Source organism: Astatotilapia calliptera, chromosome 7 (assembly GCF_900246225.1).
Source record: "Astatotilapia calliptera chromosome 7, fAstCal1.2, whole genome shotgun sequence".
NCBI classification, from domain to species: Eukaryota; Metazoa; Chordata; class Actinopteri; order Cichliformes; family Cichlidae; genus Astatotilapia; species Astatotilapia calliptera.
The window spans coordinates 54,525,370-54,551,552 of NC_039308.1; the positions used below are offsets into that span (position 1 = coordinate 54,525,370).

The window sequence follows — 26,183 nt, forward strand, 5'->3', positions numbered from 1 at the left end:
ATCTGTGTTATTGAAGCTGATTTAATCCAGTCAACAGCCCACTAAATGACACACAGACCTGTCAATGTTCTAAATGCAGGCTGTCCGGTGTAAAAAAAAGTTAATATAAAATTATATCTTCTCTAAAATAACAATCCACACCAATACTTACCCACATTATGGGGTGCTGCTCCAGTCATTGAAGCCGGAGAAAAGGGAAAACTCTCAGGCCAAGGTGAACTTTACCATGCCAAAAAACCCGCAGCATGCGAAAGCTGAAAAACCCAAAGGGTGATCATTTGTCATGGGCAGTTCACATGTCTGGAATGTCTCAGTTTGTGCACTCAAAATATCAAACAACACGTGCAGTGCTTGTGGAGATCAGGGACGCTCAAATGTCGAACGATCAAAGTGAACGGAGCTGTCCCCACAACGTTCACATACAGCTGTGGCCTTCTTGGGGTTGCTCTTGGGCTGAGGGTGCTAGACCTCTTTGTGGAAGTACCTGCAAATACATGGTTTTGTCACTATTCACACATTCCTGTAAGTGTTGGGCCTGCTCAGCCTTATACCTCCATTTGTATGGGTTGCTTGCCTTTGGCTTGTCTGCTGATTAGAAGCACTGAGACTTCACAGAAGGAAATTAAAGCATACTCGCCAACCATCATTTAGGTGTTATGGAAAGGGACTCAAGTTCTGTCTTTTAAACTTTTGTACTTAAATTTCTTGTTATTTATTATTGGTTGACATTCACAGACACTTATAGATATTTGCTTATCTATAAGCGTATATTAGACGAGATATAGGTCAAGATGAAGATCATTATCATTCAGCTTTTGTACAGGTGGTGCACTAGCCATGCACCTGTTCTTCATGCCAGGTCATAGACTGTATATAAAGGAGGGATATAGTCACATGCCAGATTAGCAGGGAACACAGGCTTCTTAAATTTATTGTTGGACTCGCCTCACCTGCCTGCCCACCTGCCTATGATCTCAGCTTCTTCTTCAGAACAAACCAGTTGTCCCTTTCAGGGTATTCGCTGCGGTGTCAACAAGTAAGCAATCTCATCTGCATTATCAAGAAAACTTGGGAGCGTCTTTTTGGAATCTTTGTTAAAGGACTTACCTGGACTTACCCCGCTCTCCTCTCTCCCAGAGTAATTACTCCCAGTGATTGGATCTGAGTTTGTTTTGGGTGTTGGGTTACAGGCAGCTTTTCATTATTGCCTTTTTTGGACTTGGCACACAAAATGAAAAATTATCATGACTAAATCAGGGTTTTTTCAGTATATTTCTGTAGAAACGTTCATCATTTTAACATGGAAGTGTACGGGGATTTACCATATACTTAGTAAAAGACAGCCACCATGAGGTCACCTATTTTGAGGCCTCAACATTAGCATTTTGGCTGCCGCCCCATTTTAGTTTTTGCAAGCCAGATGTGACCATATGCAGATGAGACATCGCAGCGCTAAGTAATTAATGAGCACTTGAAATCTTGGTTAGTAAAATGCATTGAACTGTATGGGTTACTCACTGACACCTGATAAGTGGTGTAGCAATTTCACTCACCAGTTTCACCCACTCAGTGTCTTTTTGGTTTATTAAAAAGCTCCAAAAGGCACCAACTGTACAAACACAGTTGAGAGCTCCAGTTCAGTGACTCCAATTAGAAGAGGTTAGGCCTGGAAGACTGATCGGCTACAGCTGCCTGTTTTGAGACACCTGTCAATCTAATGTAGCCATGTTCCTAGATTGCAGTATTTAGAATATAGAAATATAGAAAAGTTATACAAAAGTTACAAGGGAATAAACAATTTTACCCCTGTACAGGTGTTATGAACGAGGAAATTATCCAATTTTTTTTAACCAGGTTATAAAGTTAGGCATTTTAAAAATAGATGGTGTAAAAGATGACATCACCCACTCATTGATGAAGTGCCATTTTTTTCACGCTTGCTTTTGATGAAAAGGGGAGGGTCTGAGTATAAGCCTACATGCCCATTGGCTAATGGCTTATCAATCACAAGTCTTTAGACCAGAGGTGGGGGAACTCCAGGCCTCAAGGGTCGGTGTCCTGCAGGTTTTAGACGTGTCCTTGATCCAACACAGCTGATTTAAATGGCTAAATGACCTCCTCTATGTGTCTTGAAGTTCTCCAGAGGCCTGGTAATGACCTAATCATTTGATTCAGGTGTGTAGACCCAGAGTGATGCCTAAAAAATCTAGTAAAACAAGACTAAAGTGGAGAGCGTGAGGAGGAAATCAGGATTCCAGAAATCAGAAGTCTTTTACCTGTCACGTGATATTTCCATGAAGAATGTGAAGAATGCCTAAACCTCTAGTTAATATTTGCTTTATATGCAATGATAAAAACAGCTTGGTTTCTCATTAGTACAAAAAGAATGAACCCTGGGGAACACACTCTGACCCCAAAAGAAACCAGCCAAACATTTAACTTGAATATGACACAAGCCCAACACAAGCAAATATTATTAAACTGTTACCTAGCGGGTGCTATGTAATGATTGCACAGTCAGTCTTAGGGCAGTAATCTAAACTTGTGTTGTCATTTGACCTTTGTCCTTGGCGTCAGCGTGTCAACCATCCCATTGCCCAGTGCAGTAGTAAGTCTTATTTTATAAGCTTTTCATTTTTCTCTCCGGGTTTGTGGCAAGTGAGGTCAAAAGGATTTGTTTATTTTTACCCTACTCCAAAACATCATTCACCACATCTGTAGCCAGGCAATGAGATATTTTAGATTGAAAAGGCTCACCAAAAAGAGAAAAATGAGCCTTTAGACTTACAAATAATGAATCACTACAAAAAGAAAAAGCGACAGCAGAAAAGAAAAAAGAAACACAATGGATTTCCTTCTGGCTGGTCTGACATTACAAGGATGTTTAACTTAAAGTATCAAGGGAGGTTAACTACTCAGACCAATACACAAAGCTCAGGAGACAAGAGAGTGAGCAAGAAAGAAAGGGGTGGGCTGGGAAGGGAAAATGTAATTAATCATACTACAGTCTGTGGGTCTGGTGGAGGTGTTCTTGAGTTCTGGGGTTTTTTGTCGGTCTCAAGAGAAAGGCTAGTGGAACAGGAATGCTGTGTACGGGTGGTCAATTAGTTTAAAATTTTCAGCTGTGACAGAAGCATTCTCCTAAGCCCTGGTCCCAAGCTCCCTCCCACCATCCCCGAACAAAACCACATCATCAGGGCCTAAACCTCATGTCCTGATCTGAGGAATTCCCTGGGCTGCAGCATAAAGAGGCGCAATCCATTTAGTCCCAACCTAAATCAACAGCCTTTTACTGTGGTTATTTTGGACTGCCTTATGTCCAGGATCTGGCAGCACTTTCAACCTCTTTTCAGTTCCACACGTCCAGCAAAACTCTGAGAACCAGACCTCCAGAACTGCTTTTTCACTTCCCTGGTGTCACAGTGTGTTGCACATCTTTTCCAATTTGATTGGCTGCCGTTCCACTTTTCTGGAAAGATGAGATTAACCATAAAAGCACAACAAACACCTCACAATCGGGCTGACATCAATCCTGATTATGGAGCAAATATGCTTTCTGTCAAGAGTAGAAAGACTGTCGAGAATAGAGGACTGACTATCTCCTGGAACTTCAGTGCTTCGGATAATAAAACGCTGACTGCAACAACGATCAAGTTTCCCAGCAGGACAAGGGAATAGAGCTTGGCCTTTACTACACTTGCATGACAAATGGAGACAGCATTAAAGCTGCAGAGGGCACCCAAATATACACTTACACGTACACATGCGAGTGTTGATAGACAAAAAACACACAGTGGCTCATACCGCACTGTTGCGGTTAATCTAGAGATTAACAGTATTATCAATCATTCTCTCTGATTCAGTGACAGGCATGCCCACTGGGAGGTAGTTGACACAGTCTGAAAGGTTTCATAAAGAACTTAGGCAAATCTCCATTTTATTCTACACGCTCACTAACATGCTGCTGCTTATTACAGTGATGATATTACATAAAATATGAAGAAATATTTTCTTCTGAATGCGCAGACTACACCTCTGTAGGCATTTTGTTTTGTTTTTTCAAGCTTAGTAATGTGTATTTGTGAAACATGGATCTCTATCAGTACAGTTATTCACCATCAAAGCATGCATCCATGTCTTTCAGACTCTGCTTATGTGCACAAGATTGTGCAGATTACAGCGAAAGCACTTTAATAGATTTGTCCCACTGTTTGTGCATGCCACTTTGCATGAATATGTGTGTGGGAGTTCAGAACAGGAAATGTTAAGGTTTAGCTAGTTCCTTGGAAACAAAGGCTCCAGCAGATACGCAAGCCCTTTCTTTTTATAGGCACGCTGGGCTCATGTCTGCGTCGCCATTGGGCTGAAGAGGAAACGTCTCAGAGCTACAACCCCCACCTTTCCCTCCATCTTCTATAGATGGCCCGACCTGCAATGCATTACAGTCAAGCAACTTTATTACATAAAAGCAATTAAGAGTAAAGCTTTGGTAGACTTGTTCCTGGACCAGTACCAAATGACAGACAATGCAATCCACACTCTTGGGCGTATTCACACTGCCATGCTAGTATGCAAGAAAAATGTGTCCCAATACATATTAGGTCAAAAACACCATGGCACAATGTTTAGACAAAGTAGCACAGCAGTGCATATATTGTGAGAGGAGGTGCAGATAAAAAGTAAAAAATAAAATTTTATGATTTGGAACGTGGGGCTGGTGCTGCTTAGCTGTGATTCTACAGTGACTCACCAACCCCATCAGCTTCCCATACCTTTCACTGCTCTCTTACAATCAGTAAATAAGTAAGTAAGACACCCCCCCCCCCCCCCACACACACACACACACACACACACACACACACCACCACCACCACCACCAGATCTGTTCCTGCATTGCATGTTAGCTTCTGCCATTAAAAACCTGAGAAAAGGGTGGTGTTTTTTGAACTAACTACATCAAGTTCTATTCATTCCCAGCCCAGATTAATCAATCCGCACTGTTTCCCAGACTATTAATAAGGCCTTGAATCTGACAATAAAAGAAGAAAAAGAACCACCAACAGATTTCAAATAATGGAGTGTCCCTGCTTGCTAAAAGCTAAAAGCCTTATAAACCTTGATCTCCCAGCTCAACATTTCTTGATCTTCACTCCTGATTGCAAAAAACAAAACCCTGAAATGGCCCACATGATAGAGGACCAGTAAGAAGTGCTCATTTCAGGGAACTGGCATATACCTTCTCTATTTCACTCCCCCAGTTGAAAATTGAGTCATAATTTCCTGGTGGCACTGTTCAAAGGTCACCTCCCCTCGTCTTTCTTTCTAAGTTTCCCGCCCCTTTTCCTCCTCTCCCTTTTCGAGGGCCCCTCTTCCAAAATGCCCAGCGCTGCATTCCACAGACAGTGGGAGCACCTTCAAATGCTGCATAGGCATAGCAGACCACCACTGGCAGCAGCATGCATGGAGTCTGAGCCCCAGCCTCAGCTGCCACCAACACCTCAGCACTAGGACCCAAGCCCTGCCAAGAAGCGCTTTGACTGGGGAGAAATTGCAATGTAGCTGCAATACGGTCTGTGTGATGACAAGGAGAAAACAACTGTCTCTCACAAGGAGCAGAGTGATAACTGTCCAGCATTAGCCACCTCAGAGTTGATGAAACCTGCTCCAAGTAAAATTCTCATGCCACAGCAGGCGTCTTGTGCGTGTGCTGGGAGGCTGGCAGCTGCAATATTGGGGCACACACCTCAGAGCACCTATTCATATGACCCCCAAATCCCCAAGGTCACAACTGTGCTGACATGGAGCTCCAATTTCTGCCTCCCAAAGCTTCCCATGTGCTTGGCTCATAAAACAATAATGTTCTTGTACATGGCCTCATACAAACACAGCACATGTACAGTACTGTCAATTAATCCGTTAGCTGGCCAACACAAGATTAATGAAACAGAACCTTTTAACTTATTTCAGTGCAAAGACCTGAGAGCTTTCATGTCTTTGAAGATTCTGGTTATATAGTGTTTTTCATCCATTTCTTTAAAAAAAAAGAAAAAAAGAAAAAGAGATGAGATATTAGTGTGTTTTATTTTACTTTTGGAAATTTTGAATGCAATGAAGCTGCAGGATGCAATCATTGCATTTTAGTTGCAATGGTAAAATAATTCCACAGATCTTGTTTATGTTTTTAGAAAAGCACAGTACAGATCTGTACTCGTCAGTCACTTTGTTAGACACACCTGTTCAACTGCTTGTTAATATAAATATCTATTCAGCCAATGGCTGCAACTTTAGGCTTGTAGACATGGTCAAAACAACCTGCTTAACTACAAATCAAGCATCAGAATGGGGAAGACTGCTTGTAGCTAATAGGAAGGCAAGACTAACTCATCTAAGTTATGGAAAAGAGCATCTCCATATGAACATGTTGAACCATAATCACAATTTGACGCAAAGAACATAAAAGCACGTGTGGCAAGCAAGTGTGGGGATTATTTGTTGTTGCTGACTACATCTATCGCTTTATGACCAACATCACAGGAAGTTCACTGTATTCAAATGGTCTCCAAACTCACTATCTCAGTCCAATAGAGCACATCATGGATGTGCATACGATAACGCTGCAGCATTTTGGTGCATATTAACATGAAAACAACAAGGTGTAACAATGTACTGAAATGTTTCCAGCACCTTGTTATATCTAAGCCACAAAGATTTAAGCTGGTTCTTCAGGCAAAAGGAAGTCCATTCTGGTACTTGCAAGGTGTACCTAATAAAGTGGCAATTGGGTATATATTGCTAGAGAGAAGCTTCCAGAGCCAAATGACCCTCTCACCGTAGGAGTCGATGGTTCAGGTTTTTCCTTTAATGTGTCACTCTGTGTATATTATATATATTGTGTGTGACTACACAGTGAGTTCACCCATCCTTTCTTACCATGGTGATGTTATCCAGCTATAACCCTGATTCCTGATCTCTATGTTGCTAAGAAGAAAAAACTGTTGAACTAATGGCAAAAACTAGCCAAGTTTTAATATATGAAGGATAATTAGGAAATTCTTAATTTTCCTGTTTTGACGTGTGTGAACAGAGAGGTACTGTATGTCTTCTGCTTTTGGCTGAGCTCCATATTGGTGCCTGTGCTGTGATTATCAACACACACATCTGGATGGACTTAGAAAGAAATCCTATAAAGACCCTAATGGGCTCTTCAAACATTTCTGAAGACTGATTAAGAGCCGTTTCAGATCTCGTTCACATCAGTGAGCTCCATCTGCAATTTATTGTGTTTTCACTGAATTCGTCATCTACTTTTCTTGTTCCCTTTCAGTGTACTGGAGTTTGTTTTGTTTGTTTGTTTGTTTGTTTGTTTGTTTGTTTGTTTGTTTGTTTGTTTGTTTGTTTGTTTGCAGATAATGTGCTGCATCGCTGAATATTTTCTTTGTGGCAGTGCTCCGTCTCTGTCAACCTCAGCATACATGGTGATCCTATGTACTCTGTGGCATAGCAGAGATTTTAAGTGCCCAGCTTCTGGCTTCATGCAAAATTTCTTACAGCATGTTAGCAAACTCTTTGTTATTAAAACGTCACTCACCTTACTTAAGGTGACATTACAGACAAATTTACAGCAAGCAGCAATAGGCCTCACTTCGTCCCGTTAAAGGCTTGTTTGTCTCCCACTAGCATGACCTTTGTGTTTTATAAGGGGAACTAACACCGTGGGCTACATTTGTTACATATTAGGCTTCCTGGCGCTGTAAAGTTGACACCGACCACTTCAACTGGTGTACCAAAGAATTTCATTGATACTGTTTAATTAACTAAGTCAGCTGATAACCAGGTGCTGTAACCACTGCTGCGGTTTGTTAACAGGAGTTTATACAGTCGCTGTTACAAAAACAGCTAGGTTTTCTTACCGTCTTAAACCTTCATTTGCTTCTAAGCAGATTGGTCACTGGGGTTTCTGGAAGCAAAAAGGACAAGGCTGCAGTTGCTGCCACTTTACCGCAAGATGTCACCATGTGCAACACTTCGCTAATGCTGCCTTTCAATGCCTATGTGAAATTGTATTACTGGCTTTTAAGAGGAAGAAATACAAATAGAGTATCAAAAATAACAACATCAAACTGAATCTAGTTAATTAGCAAAAACAAGAAAAGCGTGAAATTACAGATGGGTATTGCTGCATCTAGTAAAGCCGTGACAGTCTTATTTAACAACTGTTTTGTCCGACAGGACGTGAAGGCACATTAAACCCGGACATGACAGCACAGGAACCAAAGTTTGGCTAGTAGCGGTAGCCGTAGCTGTAGCACAACATCTCTGCTGCTTTTCCTATCCTAAATAAGAAGCTTCAGGAGGCACTTTATCCTGTGTTTCAACAATTTTGGCGTTGGTATGGAGTTGTAGGCTGAATTTATAAACGGAGGTAATTGTCTTAAAATTGTTTTTGTTACTCACCTGGGGACATAAACTGTTTATTATGTGGGATACACGCTTTGCCTCCAAAGTGCTCTTTGTAGCGGCTAGCTAGGAATAACAAAATCATGTTACAAAATTTCCAGAAACAGTGTGTTGTTGCGGACATTAAATACCGATCTGTTAATAACTGGCTGCGATTAATGCATTGTTGTAGTCTACTATAAAATTGATATTTTGACCAGCTAATACTACCTGCTGAGTTGTTAAGTGTATTGAATATAGTGGTATTAAATGTTAAAAGATGAGACAGAAAAGGCCAAACGTGTTGGCAATAGAATTAGTACAGTAAACTCAAGGTACCGGAGAGCGAATAATCAAATAAAAAAAGCTTTGTAAAGCATCCTTGTGCTGTCTGGTTTCTCTCTCAGTATTGAGGAATGGTCTGACTGCAGCAGCAAATATGCTTAGCCGTCTGCAGGAGTTAAAGAAGGAAGAGGAGACTCTTCTAAAAATCAAAGTCATGCTACAGGACCAACTGAACAGGTTAAAGGTCAGTGCAAGCTGCAAAATACAAGCATGCTGGAATTTGTGTACATACCTGTAGTTTATGTCCTGTGTGCTTCTTCTGCATTTCAGTTTGAAGAGGGGGCCCTGAAGTCTATTATTAATGCTCAAACAGAAGAAGGAACCTCTCAACGCTTATCGCCCGAACCTGAGGTAGATCTCTGCACCAGGAAAGGACACAACACTGGAGACTATTACAATCGGTCATTTGCATTCATATACAAGACCAAATAACTGTGTTTCTCTAGCAGTAATTTGCTTAAGGGGAGCACAGTCATTTAGTCAGAGTGCATCTAACTTTTTTATCAGTAGTTTATATTTAGAGAGGTACTATATGTGTCTTGGGAAATTTGTCCTTTTTGTTTTAATTCAGTAATTCAGAGGCTGCAGAGTGGGATTCCCTGAAACATAAACTTGTTGCTTCTGCACGTGATTATGATTGATTTCATGGTTAAAGTGAGCAATTGATGATATTGTCTCAAGAGATTGCACCATCAGCCAGACAGACTCACACTGACCCAATCTCTTCTTTGCTTATTTTTCCCCCACCCCCACACTTTTGCACAAAAGTGTTGTATGATGTCTGTGTCTGGTTATGACAACTGGTTGTAAAGTTTTCACCTTTCAACATCAATTCTTTTCTTTTTTGTTGTTGAATGTTTCAGGTTGAGGTTAATCTGGATGATGAAAGTGAGATTAATCGAACCAAACTCCTCTTGAATGCTGCGGCAGATTATGATATGGAAGAAGAAGAAGAGGAGGAGGAGGATGAGGAGGAAGATGAGGAGGGGGATGAGGATGACAACGAACTCGGATTTTTGCCTGAAGAGGATGAGGAGGAAGAAGATTACTGAGATCCATCAGTGTTAGTATTTACACCACTGAAGAAGAACATGAACAGATGCCTGTTATTTGTTCACCTGTTTTGTATTATCACTGAAGACGTTTTATTTATTTGGGTGGAGTAAGTAGCAGTGTAACAATGTCCGGTGCTAGCAATATTTCCTCCTTTGCTGGATTTAAGGCACGTCACCAGGATTTCACACCATGTTAGTCATATGTCAAACTTTGTGGGAAATCTGCTGCTGAAATGCTTTGAGGCAGTGTTATGAGAAACTCATGGCTTTCTAAACATATTGTGTATTTTCGGAGAATGAAAGCATCAACCCACTTTGAGAATTAGAAGGTCTGATGTTGAGATGTGTCTGTTGATGAAAATGTATGGCTGGGCCATATAAGGAGATAGTATGTCTGTATTATGTAAGCACAAAATAAATGTTTTGCATACATTTTCACCAGCCTGTTTTTTTACAGTGTACACTTCAAGATAATATCTGGGTTCACTTCGTGTCCTAACCTGACCCGGGCAAATGGGTAGTGCAGTGCAAACACTTTCCATGAGAAAACCATTCAGCATTTTCTAAACAGTTAAAACAATACAGCGAGCCTCACAATAAGGCCAGCTTTCATCCTGAAAGCAGGGACAGCTCTGGAGAAGGGTGGTGCTACAACAGGGAATGTATAATAGAGATTGCACAAATAACAGCTGTCTACAGGGTCTGCTAGTCCAGGAGAGAGCTGCCATTCACCCCAAAGTCACTGCGCAGACCTGCAAATGCCTTGTTCGTAAGGTTAACAGGTAACAAATGGGGAAAAATACTGCAAGGATAATATTTTTTTAAACAAAAGTGGGGGGGGGGGGGGGGGGGCAGCAGAGATGTGAACATAGGCAGAAGTGTGTAGAATTAGTATGCAGGCACATTACATTTTCAGGCTGTATTTATGCTTTGCCATATTTCTGTTTTCAATTTTTCATGCTTACAGTGCAGTATCTTCTGTTTTGCTATGATGCTCCTGAACACCTGGAAATTATTTGCAAAGATAACTGGGTTTACTTTTAAGTTAAATTTGCAAACAAAAGAAATAGCAGCAATTGTAAGGTCCTCTTACATTTGCCTGTTTGTGAGGAAAAGTTCATCCATTGTTGTGTGATTGTGCACTGTAAATATATCAACCTCTCCAACATTAGCTTTGCTTACAGAGGTGAAACCGTAGTTTGAATGGGATCTGTCTGCCTCAGCAAGATGAGCTCACAGACCATTGAGTCTGAAAAGCTCCATTTGGCTTTGCATTATGGACGTGGGACCCCCCACAGTCCAGCACATTGGATGCTTCCAGACGACTTGGTGATAGTTTATTGTTATTATACCAATTTTACACAGGTTTTATTTGAAAGGTTTGCAAGCATGTGTGCATTTTGGCTTGAATATGACATGTTTACTCCAGACCACGCTTCTTTTTGTCATTAAGCGTTGGTGCTGAATGCTTCTCATCTGTATTTAGGTGGTAGTGAGCGACTGAAGCAGAGTGAGACACGAACTGTGCTGCAGGCTCAAAAGTACCATGCTGCCCCGCTGTGCAGTCGGTGTGTGCCATGTGCTTATGTTGGTGCTGTGTGTGTCTGCGGCTGAGGACTTCGACTGGACAAAGAACCACCACGGCTCCTTCTATTATGGCACTTTTCCAGCTGGTACACACAGTTCGTTTTGTTCAGTGGGGTTACATTTTATTCTTTTTGTATTTAGTGCCATTAGTCCTCCTAAACTGTGATCGTGTAACCCAGATCTGCTAACGTTTTGTTTTTCAGGATTTTCGTGGGGTGCCGGAGGTTCAGCCTATCAAACAGAAGGAGCCTGGGACAAAGATGGAAAAGGACTGAGCATCTGGGACGTGTTCAGTCATAAGAAAGGCAAGATCCAACAAAATGACACTGGGGATTTCTCCTGTGAGGGCTACTACAAAGTCAAGGTAGGGCAATCAGGTGTGGTGTGTCTGAGGTGTAAGGAGAGGAAGGTTTGTAGTTAGGACACCAAGTAATCCAGTGTATGCCTTTTGTGCAGGATGATATTTCTCTGATGAAGGAGCTGAGGCTTAACCACTATCGTTTCTCTATCTCATGGCCTCGACTCCTTCCCACTGGCATAAAATGTGGGTAACTGATGTTAAGCCTTTTGATGAAATAAACTGGCAGAATGTGGTTTTATTTAAAAGTAATCCATGCTAAAACACTCTTTCCAGCTGACCATGTAAATGAAAAGGGAATACAGTACTACGATCACCTGATCAACCACCTACTGGAGAACAAAATCACTCCGATTGTTACTTTGTATCACTGGGATCTTCCACAGGTTTGTAAGCAAAATACAGAGAACCCTCAACTTTGTTCTTAATAACTTTTTAAACAATATGTTTCTTTTTTTTGTTTGTTTTTATAGGTCTTGCAAGAGAAATATGGTGGATGGCAAAATATAAGCATGGTCAATTATTTCAATGAATTTGCTAACCTGTGCTTTGAGAGATTTGGCGACCGAGTCAAGTACTGGATCACTTTCAACAATCCATGGGTACATTTACAAGAAATATTTATACAACAAATACATGCACAAGTTTAACTCCCGTCAGCATTAAAAGTATTGTATTTATGCACATTTATGCACATGTACCAGTCTGTAGCTGTTGAAGGTTATGAGACGGGGGAACACGCTCCTGGACTGAGGCTGAGGGGAACGGGAGCATACAGAGCTGCACATCATATCATTAAGGTATAAGACGTCACTTTTATTCAATTACAGTATAAAAACTACACAGTAATTAATAAAGACTTTAAAGTGAAATGTGAAAAAATACTTTTTTCATAGGCACATGCTAAAGTTTGGCACACGTATGACACACAGTGGAGGGGGAAGCAAAAAGGTAAAGAAAATGAAAGTCAGCGTTTACCACTAAAAAGATTACATTTTCTAATTGCTGAGAGCTCCTGTTTAAATCCGTAGGTCTGGTTGGCATCTCTCTGTCGGGGGAATGGGGAGAACCGGTGGATATCAGCAACCAGAAAGACATTGAAGCAGCTGAGAGATATGTCCAGTTCCACCTGGGATGGTTTGCCACACCGATCTTTCATGGCGACTACCCTCAAGTGATGAAAGACTTCATAGGTATGTTAAACTGTAAATGCTCCTAAATTAGTGTTATTTATATAACAGGAATTAAATAATTGCTATTTGTGGCAATGTGCAGGGAGAAAGAGTGTCCAGCAGGGCCTCGGGACGTCTCGACTGCCCACATTTTCCCCTCAAGAGAAGAGCTACATAAAGGGGACCTGTGACTTCCTTGGCATTGGTCATTTCACCACCCGCTACATCACCCAAAAAAACAACCCATCGGGCCGTAGCAGCAGCAACTACTTTAGTGACCGTGACCTGGCTGAGCTGGTTGACCCAAGATGGCCTGACCCTGGTTCAGAGTGGCTCTATGCCGTGCCCTGGGGTTTTAGGCGTCTGCTCAATTTTGTCAAGGTTACTCATTGATATTTGTGCTACATACTCTTTACTTAAAAAAAACAAACTCATATTGATTTCATCCTCATCTAGACTCAGTATGGGAACCCAATGATTTATGTGACTGCAAATGGAGTCTCTGAGAAGATGTTATGCACAGAGCTTTGTGATGAATGGAGGATAGTGTACTACAAAGACTACATCAATGAGATGCTTAAAGGTGAATGAGCTCACATGTATTGAACAAAAAATGCAAAAATGTGCCCACTGTCTTAAATTGAAATTACTTTTTTGTAGTTATCAAGCTCTTTGATCTCTTTGTCACCCAGCTATCAAAGACGGAGTCAATGTGAAGGGCTACACTGCATGGTCGCTGCTGGACAAATTTGAGTGGGATGAAGGTTTCTCTGAGAGATTTGGCTTGTACTATGTGGACTTCAGGAACAAAAACAAGCCTCGCTATCCCAAAGCTTCTGTTCAGTTTTACAAACGCATTATCAGCTTCAATGGATTTCCCAATCAAAGAGAGGTGAGCAGAAAGGACTACAAAGCCCTGCCAGTCTGAGGGGTTTTTCATTACATGGTTTATTCTGATTATATTTGACTGTCTTGTGAACCTCCACAGGTTGAAAACTGGAGGCGAAAGGCAGTTGAGACGTGCTCTTCCAGCAATCAGCTTCTAGCTGCAGGTCAGTTCGTCTGTAACATCATTGACCATGTTCCTCACTATATAGGGTTGAACAACTAGCAGGGGTAAACAAATAAAGATTCTTGCCAAAATATGGAAAAAACAGCAAACAAACAAACAAAAAAATGTCCTAAAAATTTGAACACTATAACAATGAAAATAATAAATCTGTTTCTTTTCTTCAGCCATCTCAGAACATGCACGGACAAATAGTGTTAAGAAGAATAGTTGAAATTTAAAAATTGATTAGTAGAATCTGTTACAGGCGATCTGAGATATCTTCTTTGTTTGCCCCTCCAGCTAGAAGAAAATCCCAGGAACATGCAGAAATGCCAAAGGTTTGGCCTGTGCATGATGAAGTTTAGAACTTGAGGGTACATGCTTCCTATTTCTAACAATCTGATTTCTTTTTTTCTCTTTTGTCGCTTTGCAATTGTGTGTTTACAATTCTGACTAACAAGCTCCTGCGTTTAACACCTGCAATTAAACACAAGCTTTTGCTCCTTTTAAAAGAGCTTTTTTAACAAAAACTTGCAAACAGGCATAAAGCAAAGCGGTGCACTTCAGCCCACAAAGCAGAGATTAAAACTGTAACTGGGTAATGTAATAGCACCAATAAAGTCAGTGATATATCTGAGCTGAAATCAAAATTTCAAACATAAGCCTCACCTGCTTGCTGATGGCTTGTAATATTAAGTCATTTTCAGAATACTGCTTTTAATAGTCATCTGGTAAAAACACTGCTTTCTGAAATATTCCCCTGTAGCTGCATGCAGTTCTCAAAGGGTTAAAGTGCCATTAATCAACTCTGAGTACTTTCTCTTCTTTTATTAGAGGAACAGCGGAGTACTGCTGCCAATATTCTAAGACTTATACATGGTAAGGAATCCCTATGCTCTCTATGAATTAGACCAAAATTGTGATTCCGGGACAAGTATTAACCCTTTGAGTGCTGTGCTTGAGCTTTCGCTTCACTGGCAGTGTTTGGACGATATAACGATGCCCATAGGTTTTTAATGAGTGTGTGTGTGTGTGTGTGCTTTGCAGACCCTTTGACCAGCCACATGGAGATGGTGACCGAGATCGTTGTTCCCACTGTGTGCACACTCTCCATTTTGCTCAGTGCCATCTTCCTCATGTTCCTGCTGCGGAGGCGTAACTAGGAAGGCTTTCGTGTTTATACATCACAAGCATCGGCACACACACATATGCACACATTTAAAATGTAAGTGCATCACTTCTTTATTGGATAACGTGTGAATATAAATACATCATTTGAGCTGAACTGAAAGAACTGGTGATTTTTATCGATTTGATGTGTGTAAAGCGTTTTGCTCTAAAATGACTGGTTTTGCGTAGAAGGAAAAAGGAGTCAGAGTTTCTAATTAAACTGCTACTATAGGATACTGGTATTGCAAAGACGCCAGGTGATCTACTGATCTACTTTCATTTGGATACAGCTAAGTTGTTTGGCAGAATATTTCCTGTCTTTCCTTGAGCAGCAAAATGTGAAAATAAAGATGTGACTGGAAAAAACATATACACATACACACACACACACACACACACACACACACACACACACACACACACACACACACACACACACACACACACACACACACACACACACACACACACAGGACTGAAATTTGCTGTTGAGGGGTTAGTAGCATGTTTTATAAATTCATGCAAAGTTGACAAGGCTGCAGTACGCCATAGTGGAGAAGAAAGCAGGATCCTCACTGTCCCCATTCACGGTTTCATTTGGATAGTCTAAAAACAAAAGAATAGTTAAAGAAGAATATTGTTATCGATACTTTACTGGGGTAGTCACTTATATATTCAGTAAATAAAAATCACCTGTTTCAAAGATGACATGATCAACCAGTGGTCTGTCACTAAGATGTAAGGAGGTCCTGACCTCACGAGGACCATGACCACTGGACACCTCAACCCCCCACAGTATTGGGTGCTCCCTGTAGAGCACAAAGATGAACACAGAAAAACTAAATTCTGTGTAAAAAAAAAAGAAAGAAAAAAAGCCTAACATCCACCAATATATCCTTTGACTTTCAATAAATGTTTTATGTGGTTTCTCGCAAGCCGTTGAGATCTCTGTTTTCAACACTCCACATAATAGACTGCCAGAATTCTGCGGGCGTCACATTCAGGTCGACTTTTATGTGCCGTTCAGTCGAGATTGGACTGTGGTGAGGTTTACAGGCCTGACATTTTTGCTTGTTAAGTGTTTTTCCCCCGCCTTCGTCAGGTCCTTCCTGCATGTAAAGGTTTGCAATAATACATTGACTTTTGAACTAACATCCCAACAGTGTCTCGTTCAATTTGAAGTGTCTTGGAAATCTTCAGTTGAACCGTTGTCTTTTGGCACAAAGGAATAATTGGCTCTCTTGGCATTTGTGACAGCTCCTTTAAATCTGTCATGTTTGCACCTCAGCTTGAGGTGAGAGATTTAGATCGATAATATAACCGAAGCATGTTTAGTGTCATCACTGAGTTGCCAAAAGATTGATTGCACTTTGCAGTCTGCTAGCATTATATACTATTAGATGATTAAAAACCCCAACAACAAAGACGGATTAAAGAACTGAAATCTACAATAAATAATTGTTGCATATTTTCATTATCAATATGATTATGTCCACTATAAAAATGTCATATTCACAAACAATAAGGTCAAATATCCCAGTTTCACAATAAAGCAGGCAGTAAAAAAGGCTTGCATTCCTTACTTTTGGTAGAAATGACTGATCAGGGCAGGTTTGATTTGGAGTTTGAACTCGTGCTCTTCATCATAAGGTGACGTTCTGTAGTGCTGCAAACACAATCTATGTGACAGGAAAGGGGGGAAACAGGAGAGGGAATTGTTTATTTAAATACCAGTTTAAAAGAAGAAATACTTCTGCACAGTCACATATCACTGGGGCAGAAAAAAAGTCAAAAGATTTACTGCGTGAGAAGAAAGAGACGATCGTAGGGCAAACCAAGGAATGTGCTGCAGGTCACAATTATTTCCAGCAGATGGTGCAGTTTCCTGAGTCGGATCACTTGTTCCTGCAGATCAACCTCCGTGCTGAGGTAAAAACACTGTGGAGGAAATTACTCAGAGTCAGTACTATGCTGACAGACACTTGAAAAGAACTGAGAAACAGTGTAAAGCTTACCAAGTGGTTTAAAGTCGTCAGTTCTTCACCTAAGAAACAAACACAAATTGCAAATGGCCTATCATCCAGAGAGCATAACACAAACACAGAGTCAAAGAAAGAGCTCCAAATGAATAATTAAAGGTTACCAATCAGGTAGTTAATATAGTCTTTTCTCATCTTATCCAGACCCATCTCCAGCAGCATGTTGACAGGCGTGAAGCCTGTAAGAGACACATGTTCGATCTGCTGGTGGTACGACTGCAGAATGAGCTTGCTGAGGGAACTGCTGCTGTCTCTGTGAATCTGGATGATGTGAAACAAAAAACAAAAAACAAAATTAATCAATGAATTAATAAAATAACAACTGCAACATCCAAACTCATCTAACTCCAAGTTTTCAAAAGCGGAAATGTTTTATGTTGTTACCCAGGGTTTGATGTCACCATATCTTAGAGCGTCAATGACCAACTTCAGGCAGTCTCCAATGTCCTGATATGAAGTCACACCTGCAATACAAAGTTTTTTTCTGTCTGTTTGTAAAATGCTAAAATCCATCCCAGTTTCCTGAATGGAAGGCCTAACTCACTTTTTCTCATCCGAACCCAAAGCTGCTCCACAAAATCCAAATCTCCTCTTTCCAGGAACGAGTTGAAAATGGGAGTTTCTGTCTCAGACTTCAGCTTCGAGGTCTTCTGAAAAAGATGGAAAGGAAAAAAACCCAAGACTCTAGCAGATATATTGTAAAATTAATGTTTTAGTGATAATGGCTCCATCCTACCTCGGGCGTTCTTGCAGCCTGATCCTGCAGTGTTTTTGCAGTGTTCTGTAGCTCTGAAAGAAGAATTAAAAATGAAAAAATAATCATAAGTACCAGGTAGCATTACATCAGATTTACAATGTATTGATTCAGCAGTGCTTCGTGCCTTCTAGGTAAGCCTTGGTCAGATTTACAGGCGATGTGCTTTCCAGCGGTTCCATCCATTCAGTCTCACCAGTTCTCAAACCATCAGCGAGAGTCTGAAATAACAGGATTCAGATATATTTAGTTATTTATGTGGATGCTGGTAGTTGCTGTCATTTTAGATTACAGTGGAAGACAAACCAGTAGAAACTCCAGCTCCCTATACATCTCAAACATGGGACTTCTCATGTCTCCACTGGCAATTTTGATATTCTGCATAAAAAAAGATAAACACATTAAAAAATCAGTCTGTGTCTGTTCAGCTTCATCTGCTGGTACTACTTCCAGATACATGTTTCCCTTTTCTATTCATAATAGCATATTAATTAAATAGAAATATAAAAAGTAAGCTTTTTAAGGGAAAGAAGGGATTATTATAAGAGGTCATTATTGCTGCTCACTAATGTTGCTGTAGAGGACAGGGGTGGGGTCTCAAGAATACTCTCCACATGGCTCCATTTGAAATCCACAGTCACGCTGCTCTGAGACTCAATGGTGGTGTTTTCAACAACAGTGGAACCAAACAGGCTGAACCTGGCACTGCCTTTAATCCCCACCTAGAAGTATTTATCAGTGTAAGAACACGGGAATTCGTTCACACAGACAGACTTGCAAAAGAGGATGAAAACTGAAATACCGAGGATGGATGATGCCGTTTCTTATGCTCTTGCTTCAGTTCTTCTAAGGTTGTGAGGGATTGTTTGTCTGCAGTTGAACCTAAAAACATTAACATCAGGAAAATAAAAACAAGTGACACAAATACATACAAATCATCAGTAAATGCACTGATAATGTTTAAAAATGGGTTATTCAAAGAGGAGTGATGTTTCTAAGCAATACCTTTGGAGGTGATGGAATACAGTTTGACACCAGTAACTTTAGTGCCCACACAGACTGTTTCAGCCCCAAACCAGGTCGTTCCAGCAGGATCAGACATGTCGCATCGCACCCACAGAGGGTATAAAGGAAGGTTCGTGTCCTCAGCTGACATGCTGGCATTTTGAGATAATGTATACCAAGAGAGAAACTGTCTGTACAAAGAAGAAGAAAAAAACTTTGTCAGATGTGGTGGATTAAATATGCACATCTTACCAGCGCGTATTTCTTTTGCAATTAAATTTTAAACGTCTTAGCACTAATCACCTTGCTTTCATGACTGAAAGTGGCTGCGGTCCCATTTCAGTTTGAAGTACGTGGGCACTGTCGTTAGCATCATCAGCATCGCCGTCAGAAAGGTTTGAAGCCTCGGTCATTTGTTCGTCACCTGGATCGCTTATTTTTGAAACCTTAGTGAAATCAGAGCACAATTCAATGGTGAGCGACGAGGAGGAGACTGGTTAGTCATCTAAGCATACATTCAGTGTTTTAATATTCCTACAATTGGGAATTTTGGAAACACTACTGGCCCAGTTTCAGCTTGAAAACTCTGGAACTCGGGTTTTATTCTGGACGGGAAGACTTTTTGAGATCATGGAGTGAATGTGTGTCTGCATCCTTTTTTCCAAAAGTCTCTGCCCATCTAGACTAAAACGCAGTCCTGAACCCTGTAACAGTGAAGCTCTACATGCCCAGTTATCTTTCCATTATCTAAGGGCAGCATTGACAGCATCTGACCAATTAGAAACATTGATAAGTCTACTGTCAACGGAGTGAGTAAATTTTACAAAGGAAAACAAAACCAGGAAAGCCGGTAAAAAAGAAGAAGAAAGGAACTATGTACGTTAAGAGACTTCTCAGTATCAGTGCTCTATCATTAAGACAAGGGAGAATCTGGTGGACACATCCATTCATTTTCTACTGCTTATCCGGGATTTGGTCACCGGGGCAGAAGTCTCACCAGAAGCCCAGAGTTCCCTTACACTGGCCACCTCTTCCAAGTCATCCAGGGGTGACACCGAGTTGTTCCCAAGCCATCTGAGAGATATAATCTCTAGGTCTGTCCTGGGGGATCTTCTCAATAGGACATGCCTAAAATACTTCAGCTAGGAGCCATCGAGAAGGTATCGTAGTCAGATGCCTGAACCACCTCAACTGGCTCATTTCGATATGGAGGAGCAGCCGCTCTACTTTGAGCCCCTCTCAATTGACTGAGCTCTTCACTCCATTTTTAAGGAAGAGGCCAGCCACCCTTCAAAGGAAATTCATTTCTGCCATTTGTATAAGAAACCTCATTCTTTTGTTCTCTAAATGTGGTGGATTGCAAATGTTATTTCATGAAATGAATTTTTAGCTGCAGCCCACGTGGTGTTTAACAGTCTGAGAGTAGGAATACATAAAAAATAGAATTCAAATGTAACAAATACAAAGAGGTGGCCAGTTTTGGAATTGTATATTAATCCTTACTGAACAATAATTTTCTTTTTAAACTGGTTGCAGCAAACAAGGGAACAAAATAAATAAAATCAAGAAGTAAGGTTTTACCTATGAATACATATTTCTGTCTGATGCTCATCAGGAAAAGACAAATACTTTAGACACTATTAAAAAAAATGTAAATAACTTCTACTATCCACACACAAAGGTCCAAGGGAACTTGCAGGAATCCTGACACCTTTTCCCAGAGAACTGATTAGGACGGGGCAGCTGTGGCTCAGGAGGTACAAAAGGTTGTCAACTATTTAGAAGGTCGGTAGTTCCCGGTTTCTCCAACTATTGAACCTCGAGCTGCCCCATTCATCTCTGTAACTCTGTAACATGTAACTTCTGTTGGTGCTGTACTACTGGAAACTGAATTTCCTGAAAGAACCCACATGAGGGATTAATAAAGTTTCATCTAATCAAATCTAATCTAATCTAAGAATGTTAGTCAAGGCACTTTTATGAATGTGTGCGTGATTGGGTGAATGAAACTTGTAGTACAAAGTGCGATGAACACTCAGTTAGAGCAGAAAAGTGGATATAAGGATCGGTCCATTTACCACTGGTCACTATGTGGTGATCTTTAATCTCAAACGTAATCTGCTCCAGGGAAAGTTACAGGATGTAGATAGGGACAGATCTTTTGGCAGAACAATCCTGTAAAGTCTGGCGAGACAAAACCAGTCTACGCTTTGTTCTTTAGAAAGGAGAGAAATGGGTTAATGTAAGAAAATGGAAAGTAATAAGTTTAGACTGCAAGTGAAGACAGTATTGTTCAACAGGCGGCAAGGTGTGGAGCGAGGGGCATCTTGAGATATGTGAGGTGAAGGTGTGGGGTGCTTACATTTGCCCTGGAGAGTAATAAAGAAATTCCTATAAAAGAGTCCAATTAGTCTCACGCTTGTTTTCTGATAGAAATCACCATGAGGTCTGCAGAATAAGTTGCCATGGTAATGCACCTTGTAAAGACGTGAACCATCTTTCTCATGCCCTGAAGTTATATGAATAAGCACAAATCATTCTTTGCAGTACAGGCCTTTGGAGATTTCAAATTAAAAGCAGGTCCACAGCTTTTACAAAAGGCCTAAAAGGCCTTGAGATGTATTAGTAGTTTGGATGCTAGAGATAAACAAAGTAAAATGTTTTACAACAAAAGTCAGAGCCAGTCAACAGTTATTCCTGTATGTTGTGTCGCTATAAACACAACTAGGTAAAAATATTCCTAAAAGAGTAAAGTAAAAAAGTAGAATCTTACAAAGTAAAATTTTATTATTGGGTCTACATATTTACGATATGGTAAATGAGTCCAAGGACTGACATTACTCACAGCTTTTTCACAGACGAAGACGGTCTGGTTCCCACAATACATATTCACCGCAGGGATTCCGTCTCCGTTCATCTTCACTATTTGGACCTCCTCCTGAAGCCCAAAAGATATCAACATTACTGTAACAGCGACGGATGCATTGACTCACGACAGCTTACTTAAGAATGCACGAATTTACCTCATATATATACGGATCACTGCTTTCCGCATCCTGAAGAGAGCTGCAATCAACACGACAGAAATGAACTTTGTTTCACCCATCATTCTGAGGGTTAACTTTTTGTTAGAATCGCTATGCATCCAAAACTCACCGAAGAATCGTGAAAAACTCTTTAGCCCTAGATATAATCTTCGAGCACATCGCCAAATTATGGTCTGTGTATCCTGTTACAGAAGGAAGGATGTACATAAAACATACGAAAGTGGCTAAACGAGTTTAAAATGAACAAATCCGTTGTTGATATTTTGACAGTCGCGCGCTCGAAAAGCAGAGGGTGACGACATGGGGTCATAGGTGAACACACACTTCCCTCATAAAATAAATAAAATAATGAGATATAAAATAGATTGAAAATGTATCAGAAATACGAATATACAAGAAATTTTTTAATAAAATAAAAAAAATATTTGATTAAAAATAACGAGGAAAGAAATGGTTCAATCTTTCCTGCGCCAACATGGAGTAAAGAAATAGTCCCATGTTTAAGAACGGTTTTAAAATTGCTTGGCTAAACATGCTAAGCACTGACAAATTAAACATGCTATATAATTTATGCTGTGTATTCTTTTTCATTTTCCTGTGCTCGTTTTATGAAGTTATACAAAGGACTTGTCACGATTATGTTAATACCGGAAGTGGTGATTTAAAGCGGAGGCATAAACCATGTAGGGTGAATCGTCAACTTCCTTTTTTACTGTGGCCGCCATACCGTGAGGAGCGTGGTTCCCGGCGAGCCGAAAATAACTACCGAATATGGTGAGAATTTCCATGTTTTTCAAGGCTAACGTGATATAATACACGAGTCTTCATATTGTGGTTCGTGTTGAACAAGCAAGCGCGTGTTTTGTTAATTTGGAAATCATAGGTTCCGATGTAATATAGCAGCAAATTGAAACGCTCCCAGCTAGCAAAGCTAACACGAGGAGCCATTTTGAGTGAGCGGCTACAAGTTACACGTGTGGCTTTCCTTTCAGGGGTAGATCACTGAAGGCTGATCTTGTGTATTTTGATGGCATCTAAAGTTAGATGGTTGTTTCTGCCAATTGAATTTATCTATGCGCTATATTCGGCCGTTATCATTTACAATTAACGTTACGTTTGAACAACCTGGCCAAGTCGTCTTAGCAGAAACGAGCTAAACTGAGGCTAACCGAGACAGATTTCATGTTGGCTAAATGAAACCTTACTTTGATTGTGTCGGTTAAAGCAGGGATATTTTATTGAAACTGCAATTACGTCAAGATTAATCTGCCTTTTAAATCTGAATTATAAGTTAGTAGTTTTTCTCCTGTCACGTGCCTGGATGTCTTAAAGACACATACTACACAGGTTTAGACTCCTGAATTGCCTACATAACTTTCTCTTACAGAATACATCTGACGATTGTTTATTTCTTTCTCAGGCTTGTGCCCGACCCCTCATCTCGGTGTATTCCGAGAAAGGAGAATCCTCAGGCAAAAATGTTGTCATGCCTGCAGTGTTCAAGGCCCCTATTCGCCCTGATGTGGTGAATTTTGTGCACACCAACATGCGCAAGAACAACCGCCAGCCTTATGCAGTCAGTGAACTGGCAGGTGAGTGCATAAATGTACTTGGCACATAGTAAACGTTTTATTAAGGTGTTATGTACACAATATAGATTATGTGTTATGCGTGTTTTAGGCCACCAGACCAGTGCTGAGTCCTGGGGTACAGGAAGAGCTGTGGCCCGTATCCCTCGTGTGAGAGGTGGTGGTACTCACCGTTCTGGCCAGGGTGCTTTTGGAAACGTATCCTCTTGATGATTACAAGAGTTTTTCCCACTTTGTAATATGTATACTGAGGCAAACTTAATTCTGTGGGCTTGCTGTGATGGTGTAATTTGCGTCTGACTCTGTGACCAGTGACAGAATGCCTGCTGTCATATGCTGGCACAGATGGCTGATGAACATTGAGTCTGAGCAGGTATAAAATAGTTATTTACTTAAGTTTTTTAAGTCAGTGGTCCTTGACTTTGGTCTAGATGTGTCGTGGTGGTCGTATGTTTGCCCCCACTAAAACCTGGCGCCGCTGGCACCGCAGGATCAACGTACCCCAGAAGCGCTATGCTATCTGCTCTGCCCTGGCCGCCTCTGCCATTCCTGCACTTGTGATGTCCAAAGGTAAGAGTCAAAAGATGTTCGAATGGGACATGAATTGGTAGAAACCAGCATGGAAATATATTTTGACCAAAAATGAACCCTTTTTGATTCAGCCTAACATTTGACTTGCTGTGATGGTGTAATTTGCGTCTGAGCCTGTGAACAGTGACGGTTGCCTGCCGTCTCTAGGCTGTCACAGAGTATTGATGTCCTTTAAATCTGAGCAAGTGTAGTTAATGCTGTAACTTTGATAGTCCTAGCAGTTTTCTCTGTCATTGTCTTTAACTGATTCTTAACAATCTTTCCTTTTAGGACACCGCATAGAGGAAATCCCTGAAGTCCCACTGGTGGTTGAAGACAAAGTTGAGGGCTACAAGAAGACCAAGGAGGCAGTGCTGCTGCTGAAGAAGCTCAAAGCCTGGAATGACATTAAGAAGGTACAGTAACCTCAAAACACTGAGGAACACTGAGTTTCATCAGTAGTTTTCCCGAAGTCAAATCATTCTTCTTTTTCTTGAGTTGGCACTGGGAGCATTTAATTATTAATAATGGAGTTTTATTTGCTCTTCTCAGGTCTATGCCTCTCAGCGTATGCGTGCCGGTAAGGGTAAGATGAGGAATCGCAGACGTATCCAGCGCAGAGGGCCGTGCATTATCTACAACCAAGATGCTGGCTTAACCAAAGCCTTCAGAAATATTCCCGGTAAATGTCCCGGTTAAAATTTAGAATTTATTACGGTGTTAGAAAATGGATATTATGATTCTTACATTTAATTATGGTATAGTTAAAATGGATGTTTCTATTGGATGAAATGGAATAAATGATCAAGATACTAAAACTAGCTTACTTTGCTTTCAATTAAACTCTAATTGTTTTCTTCATTTATGCATGCGTAACTTCAAGTTTGACTGAATACTGATGAGTTGTAATTGTAGTGTTTATAGTATAGTTGAGTCTTAAATAAGTCATTTGCCCTTTAAAAACTCACTATAGCTTCAAGATAATTGGTTCATCAACATGCAGATGTTTGATTATTGTGCTGCATTTTGCAGGCATCACTCTGCTGAACGTGAACAAACTGAACCTTTTGAGGCTCGCTCCCGGTGGTCACGTTGGACGGTTCTGCATCTGGACCGAGAGTGCTTTCCGCAAGCTGGATGACCTGTACGGCACATGGCGCAAGGCTGCCTCCCTGAAGGTTGACTACAAGTGAGTATTTGAGTATTTTGAGAGCATGCACTCTAAAAGTACAAGTGCAGTGTATCATGCTGGTGTACAACAGTGATGAGCTTCCACTTCATGGTCCGTGTTTTTGAACTATGTGATATTTAACGAAGTTCTGAGTTATAGCAACAAAACTTATCATACGGCTTTTTTGCCTTCATGTACAAGGGACTTTAATTCTTGACTCTTCTTCCTTCAGCCTGCCAATGCACAAGATGACCAATACAGATCTGACCAGGATTCTGAAGAGTGAGGAGATCCAGAAAGCACTTCGTGCACCCAAGTAAGCATTTTTCAGTGTAGTTTTTCCCCGAGGTCTTATTTGCCAGCTATGATGATTTTCCACTTCAGGTCCGTGTTTCTGAACCCTGATTATATGGAAGTCCTGAGTGATGCAGAAAGTTTCACTGAAGTTGTAGTTAAGCAGAAGCTCACATATTCAAGGGTGGATTGTATTGTCATTACAGCAAGAAGCTCAACCGCAGAATTCTGAAGAAGAATCCTCTGAAGAATTTGAACATAATGCTCAAACTGAATCCTTACGCCAAGACAGCAAGACGTCATGCCATCCTCAAGCATGACCCTGCGGTAAGAGCCTGATCAGTTAAAGATGGAAGTAAAAACTGTATGTCTATTTGTTGATAACTTAGAGCCCCTCTTTGTTCTCACCATAGATCAAGGCCAAGATGCTGAAACCCAAGAAGAGGCCTGGAAAGAAGGGTGCACCTGCCAAGCCCAAGGCATAAACCAATACATACAGACTGGAGTTCAGTGATGAATAAATCAGTTGTTTCAAATGCA

The 26,183-nt window shown here is 40.8% G+C and overlaps 4 protein-coding genes, 1 long non-coding RNA gene and 4 other non-coding genes across 14 annotated transcripts; 7 read left to right on the forward strand and 2 right to left on the reverse strand.

Moving 5' to 3' along the window:
* Positions 1 to 359: 359 nt before the first annotated feature.
* On the reverse strand, positions 360 to 1,896 carry LOC113026727 (uncharacterized). The gene is made up of 3 exons (XR_003272946.1): positions 1,805 to 1,896; positions 1,554 to 1,714; positions 360 to 484 (listed from the first exon to the last, which is right to left on the reverse strand). It is a non-coding gene; the product is annotated as an uncharacterized LOC113026727 (long non-coding RNA).
* Positions 1,897 to 8,247: 6,351 nt separating this feature from the next.
* Positions 8,248 to 10,274, forward strand: snapc5 (small nuclear RNA activating complex, polypeptide 5). Its single transcript, XM_026175824.1, has 4 exons — positions 8,248 to 8,422; positions 8,844 to 8,965; positions 9,052 to 9,132; positions 9,645 to 10,274. The coding sequence occupies exons 2-4, from the start codon at positions 8,876 to 8,878 to the stop codon at positions 9,831 to 9,833; spliced, it is 360 nt and encodes a 119-aa protein (XP_026031609.1). The 5' UTR covers positions 8,248 to 8,422; positions 8,844 to 8,875; the 3' UTR covers positions 9,834 to 10,274.
* Positions 10,275 to 10,422: 148 nt separating this feature from the next.
* lctlb (lactase-like b) lies at positions 10,423 to 15,295 on the forward strand. Of its 5 annotated transcripts, XR_003272945.1 has the most exons (16): positions 10,423 to 10,618; positions 11,323 to 11,509; positions 11,627 to 11,787; positions 11,880 to 11,967; positions 12,058 to 12,167; positions 12,255 to 12,383; positions 12,486 to 12,581; positions 12,678 to 12,732; positions 12,813 to 12,974; positions 13,057 to 13,334; positions 13,410 to 13,536; positions 13,646 to 13,845; positions 13,942 to 14,005; positions 14,305 to 14,378; positions 14,839 to 14,883; positions 15,052 to 15,073. XR_003272945.1 is itself a non-coding variant. In XM_026175818.1 (15 exons), the coding sequence occupies exons 2-15, from the start codon at positions 11,383 to 11,385 to the stop codon at positions 15,165 to 15,167; spliced, it is 1,758 nt and encodes a 585-aa protein (XP_026031603.1). In that variant the 5' UTR covers positions 10,423 to 10,618; positions 11,323 to 11,382; the 3' UTR covers positions 15,168 to 15,295. The 5 variants fall into 5 exon arrangements, 4 of the variants coding, with proteins under 4 accessions (XP_026031603.1, XP_026031606.1, XP_026031605.1 ...); XM_026175818.1 differs by lacking the exon at positions 14,305 to 14,378 and having other exon boundaries at positions 15,052 to 15,295; XM_026175821.1 differs by lacking the exon at positions 14,839 to 14,883 and having other exon boundaries at positions 15,052 to 15,113.
* A 304-nt stretch (positions 15,296 to 15,599) lies between these two features.
* zwilch (zwilch kinetochore protein) lies at positions 15,600 to 22,338 on the reverse strand. Of its 2 annotated transcripts, none has more exons than XM_026175826.1 (18): positions 22,129 to 22,338; positions 21,996 to 22,038; positions 21,818 to 21,910; positions 19,276 to 19,418; positions 18,973 to 19,163; positions 18,770 to 18,849; positions 18,534 to 18,689; positions 18,274 to 18,345; positions 18,095 to 18,188; positions 17,950 to 18,002; positions 17,758 to 17,860; positions 17,598 to 17,677; positions 17,318 to 17,474; positions 17,190 to 17,218; positions 16,976 to 17,112; positions 16,758 to 16,853; positions 15,868 to 15,983; positions 15,600 to 15,780 (listed from the first exon to the last, which is right to left on the reverse strand). In XM_026175826.1, exons 1-18 carry the CDS (start codon positions 22,224 to 22,226, stop codon positions 15,692 to 15,694), a joined length of 1,830 nt encoding a protein of 609 aa, XP_026031611.1. In that variant the 5' UTR covers positions 22,227 to 22,338; the 3' UTR covers positions 15,600 to 15,691. The 2 variants fall into 2 exon arrangements, with proteins under 2 accessions (XP_026031611.1, XP_026031610.1); XM_026175825.1 differs by having other exon boundaries at positions 17,758 to 17,863.
* A 373-nt stretch (positions 22,339 to 22,711) lies between these two features.
* On the forward strand, positions 22,712 to 26,179 carry rpl4 (ribosomal protein L4). The gene is made up of 10 exons (XM_026175828.1): positions 22,712 to 22,793; positions 23,440 to 23,611; positions 23,700 to 23,806; positions 24,040 to 24,178; positions 24,470 to 24,594; positions 24,731 to 24,860; positions 25,211 to 25,367; positions 25,582 to 25,665; positions 25,850 to 25,970; positions 26,057 to 26,179. The coding sequence occupies exons 1-10, from the start codon at positions 22,791 to 22,793 to the stop codon at positions 26,126 to 26,128; spliced, it is 1,110 nt and encodes a 369-aa protein (XP_026031613.1). The 5' UTR covers positions 22,712 to 22,790; the 3' UTR covers positions 26,129 to 26,179.
* LOC113027527 (small nucleolar RNA SNORD16) lies at positions 23,882 to 23,980 on the forward strand. The gene has a single exon (XR_003273087.1). It is a non-coding gene; the product is annotated as a small nucleolar RNA SNORD16 (small nucleolar RNA).
* LOC113027528 (small nucleolar RNA SNORD16) lies at positions 24,285 to 24,383 on the forward strand. Its single transcript, XR_003273088.1, has one exon. It is a non-coding gene; the product is annotated as a small nucleolar RNA SNORD16 (small nucleolar RNA).
* On the forward strand, positions 25,435 to 25,505 carry LOC113027525 (small nucleolar RNA SNORD18). Its single transcript, XR_003273085.1, has one exon. It is a non-coding gene; the product is annotated as a small nucleolar RNA SNORD18 (small nucleolar RNA).
* On the forward strand, positions 25,709 to 25,775 carry LOC113027526 (small nucleolar RNA SNORD18). Its single transcript, XR_003273086.1, has one exon. It is a non-coding gene; the product is annotated as a small nucleolar RNA SNORD18 (small nucleolar RNA).
* Positions 26,180 to 26,183: the final 4 nt, after the last annotated feature.

Excerpts from the sequence above, each read along its gene's own strand:
- zwilch (XM_026175825.1), bottom strand. The coding sequence starts at position 22,226 with ATGTACATCCTTCCTTCTGTAACAGGATACACAGACCATAATTTGGCG. Across the intron at positions 17,219-17,317 it reads CTATATTAACTACCTGATTG|GTGAAGAACTGACGACTTTA; the intron begins GTAACCTTTAAT and ends TTTGTTTCTTAG. Across the intron at positions 15,984-16,757 it reads ATCAGTCATTTCTACCAAAA|GGAGCACCCAATACTGTGGG; the intron begins GTAAGGAATGCA and ends TGTGCTCTACAG.
- lctlb (XM_026175818.1), top strand. The coding sequence starts at position 11,383 with ATGCTGCCCCGCTGTGCAGTCGGTGTGTGCCATGTGCTTATGTTGGTG. Across the intron at positions 13,846-13,941 it reads GATTTCCCAATCAAAGAGAG|GTTGAAAACTGGAGGCGAAA; the intron begins GTGAGCAGAAAG and ends GAACCTCCACAG. Across the intron at positions 14,884-15,051 it reads TATTCTAAGACTTATACATG|ACCCTTTGACCAGCCACATG; the intron begins GTAAGGAATCCC and ends TGTGCTTTGCAG.
- snapc5 (XM_026175824.1), top strand. The coding sequence starts at position 8,876 with ATGCTTAGCCGTCTGCAGGAGTTAAAGAAGGAAGAGGAGACTCTTCTA. Across the intron at positions 8,966-9,051 it reads ACCAACTGAACAGGTTAAAG|TTTGAAGAGGGGGCCCTGAA; the intron begins GTCAGTGCAAGC and ends TCTGCATTTCAG. Across the intron at positions 9,133-9,644 it reads GCTTATCGCCCGAACCTGAG|GTTGAGGTTAATCTGGATGA; the intron begins GTAGATCTCTGC and ends TGAATGTTTCAG.
- rpl4 (XM_026175828.1), top strand. Across the intron at positions 23,807-24,039 it reads GCCAGGGTGCTTTTGGAAAC|ATGTGTCGTGGTGGTCGTAT; the intron begins GTATCCTCTTGA and ends ACTTTGGTCTAG. Across the intron at positions 25,666-25,849 it reads AAAGCACTTCGTGCACCCAA|CAAGAAGCTCAACCGCAGAA; the intron begins GTAAGCATTTTT and ends TTGTCATTACAG.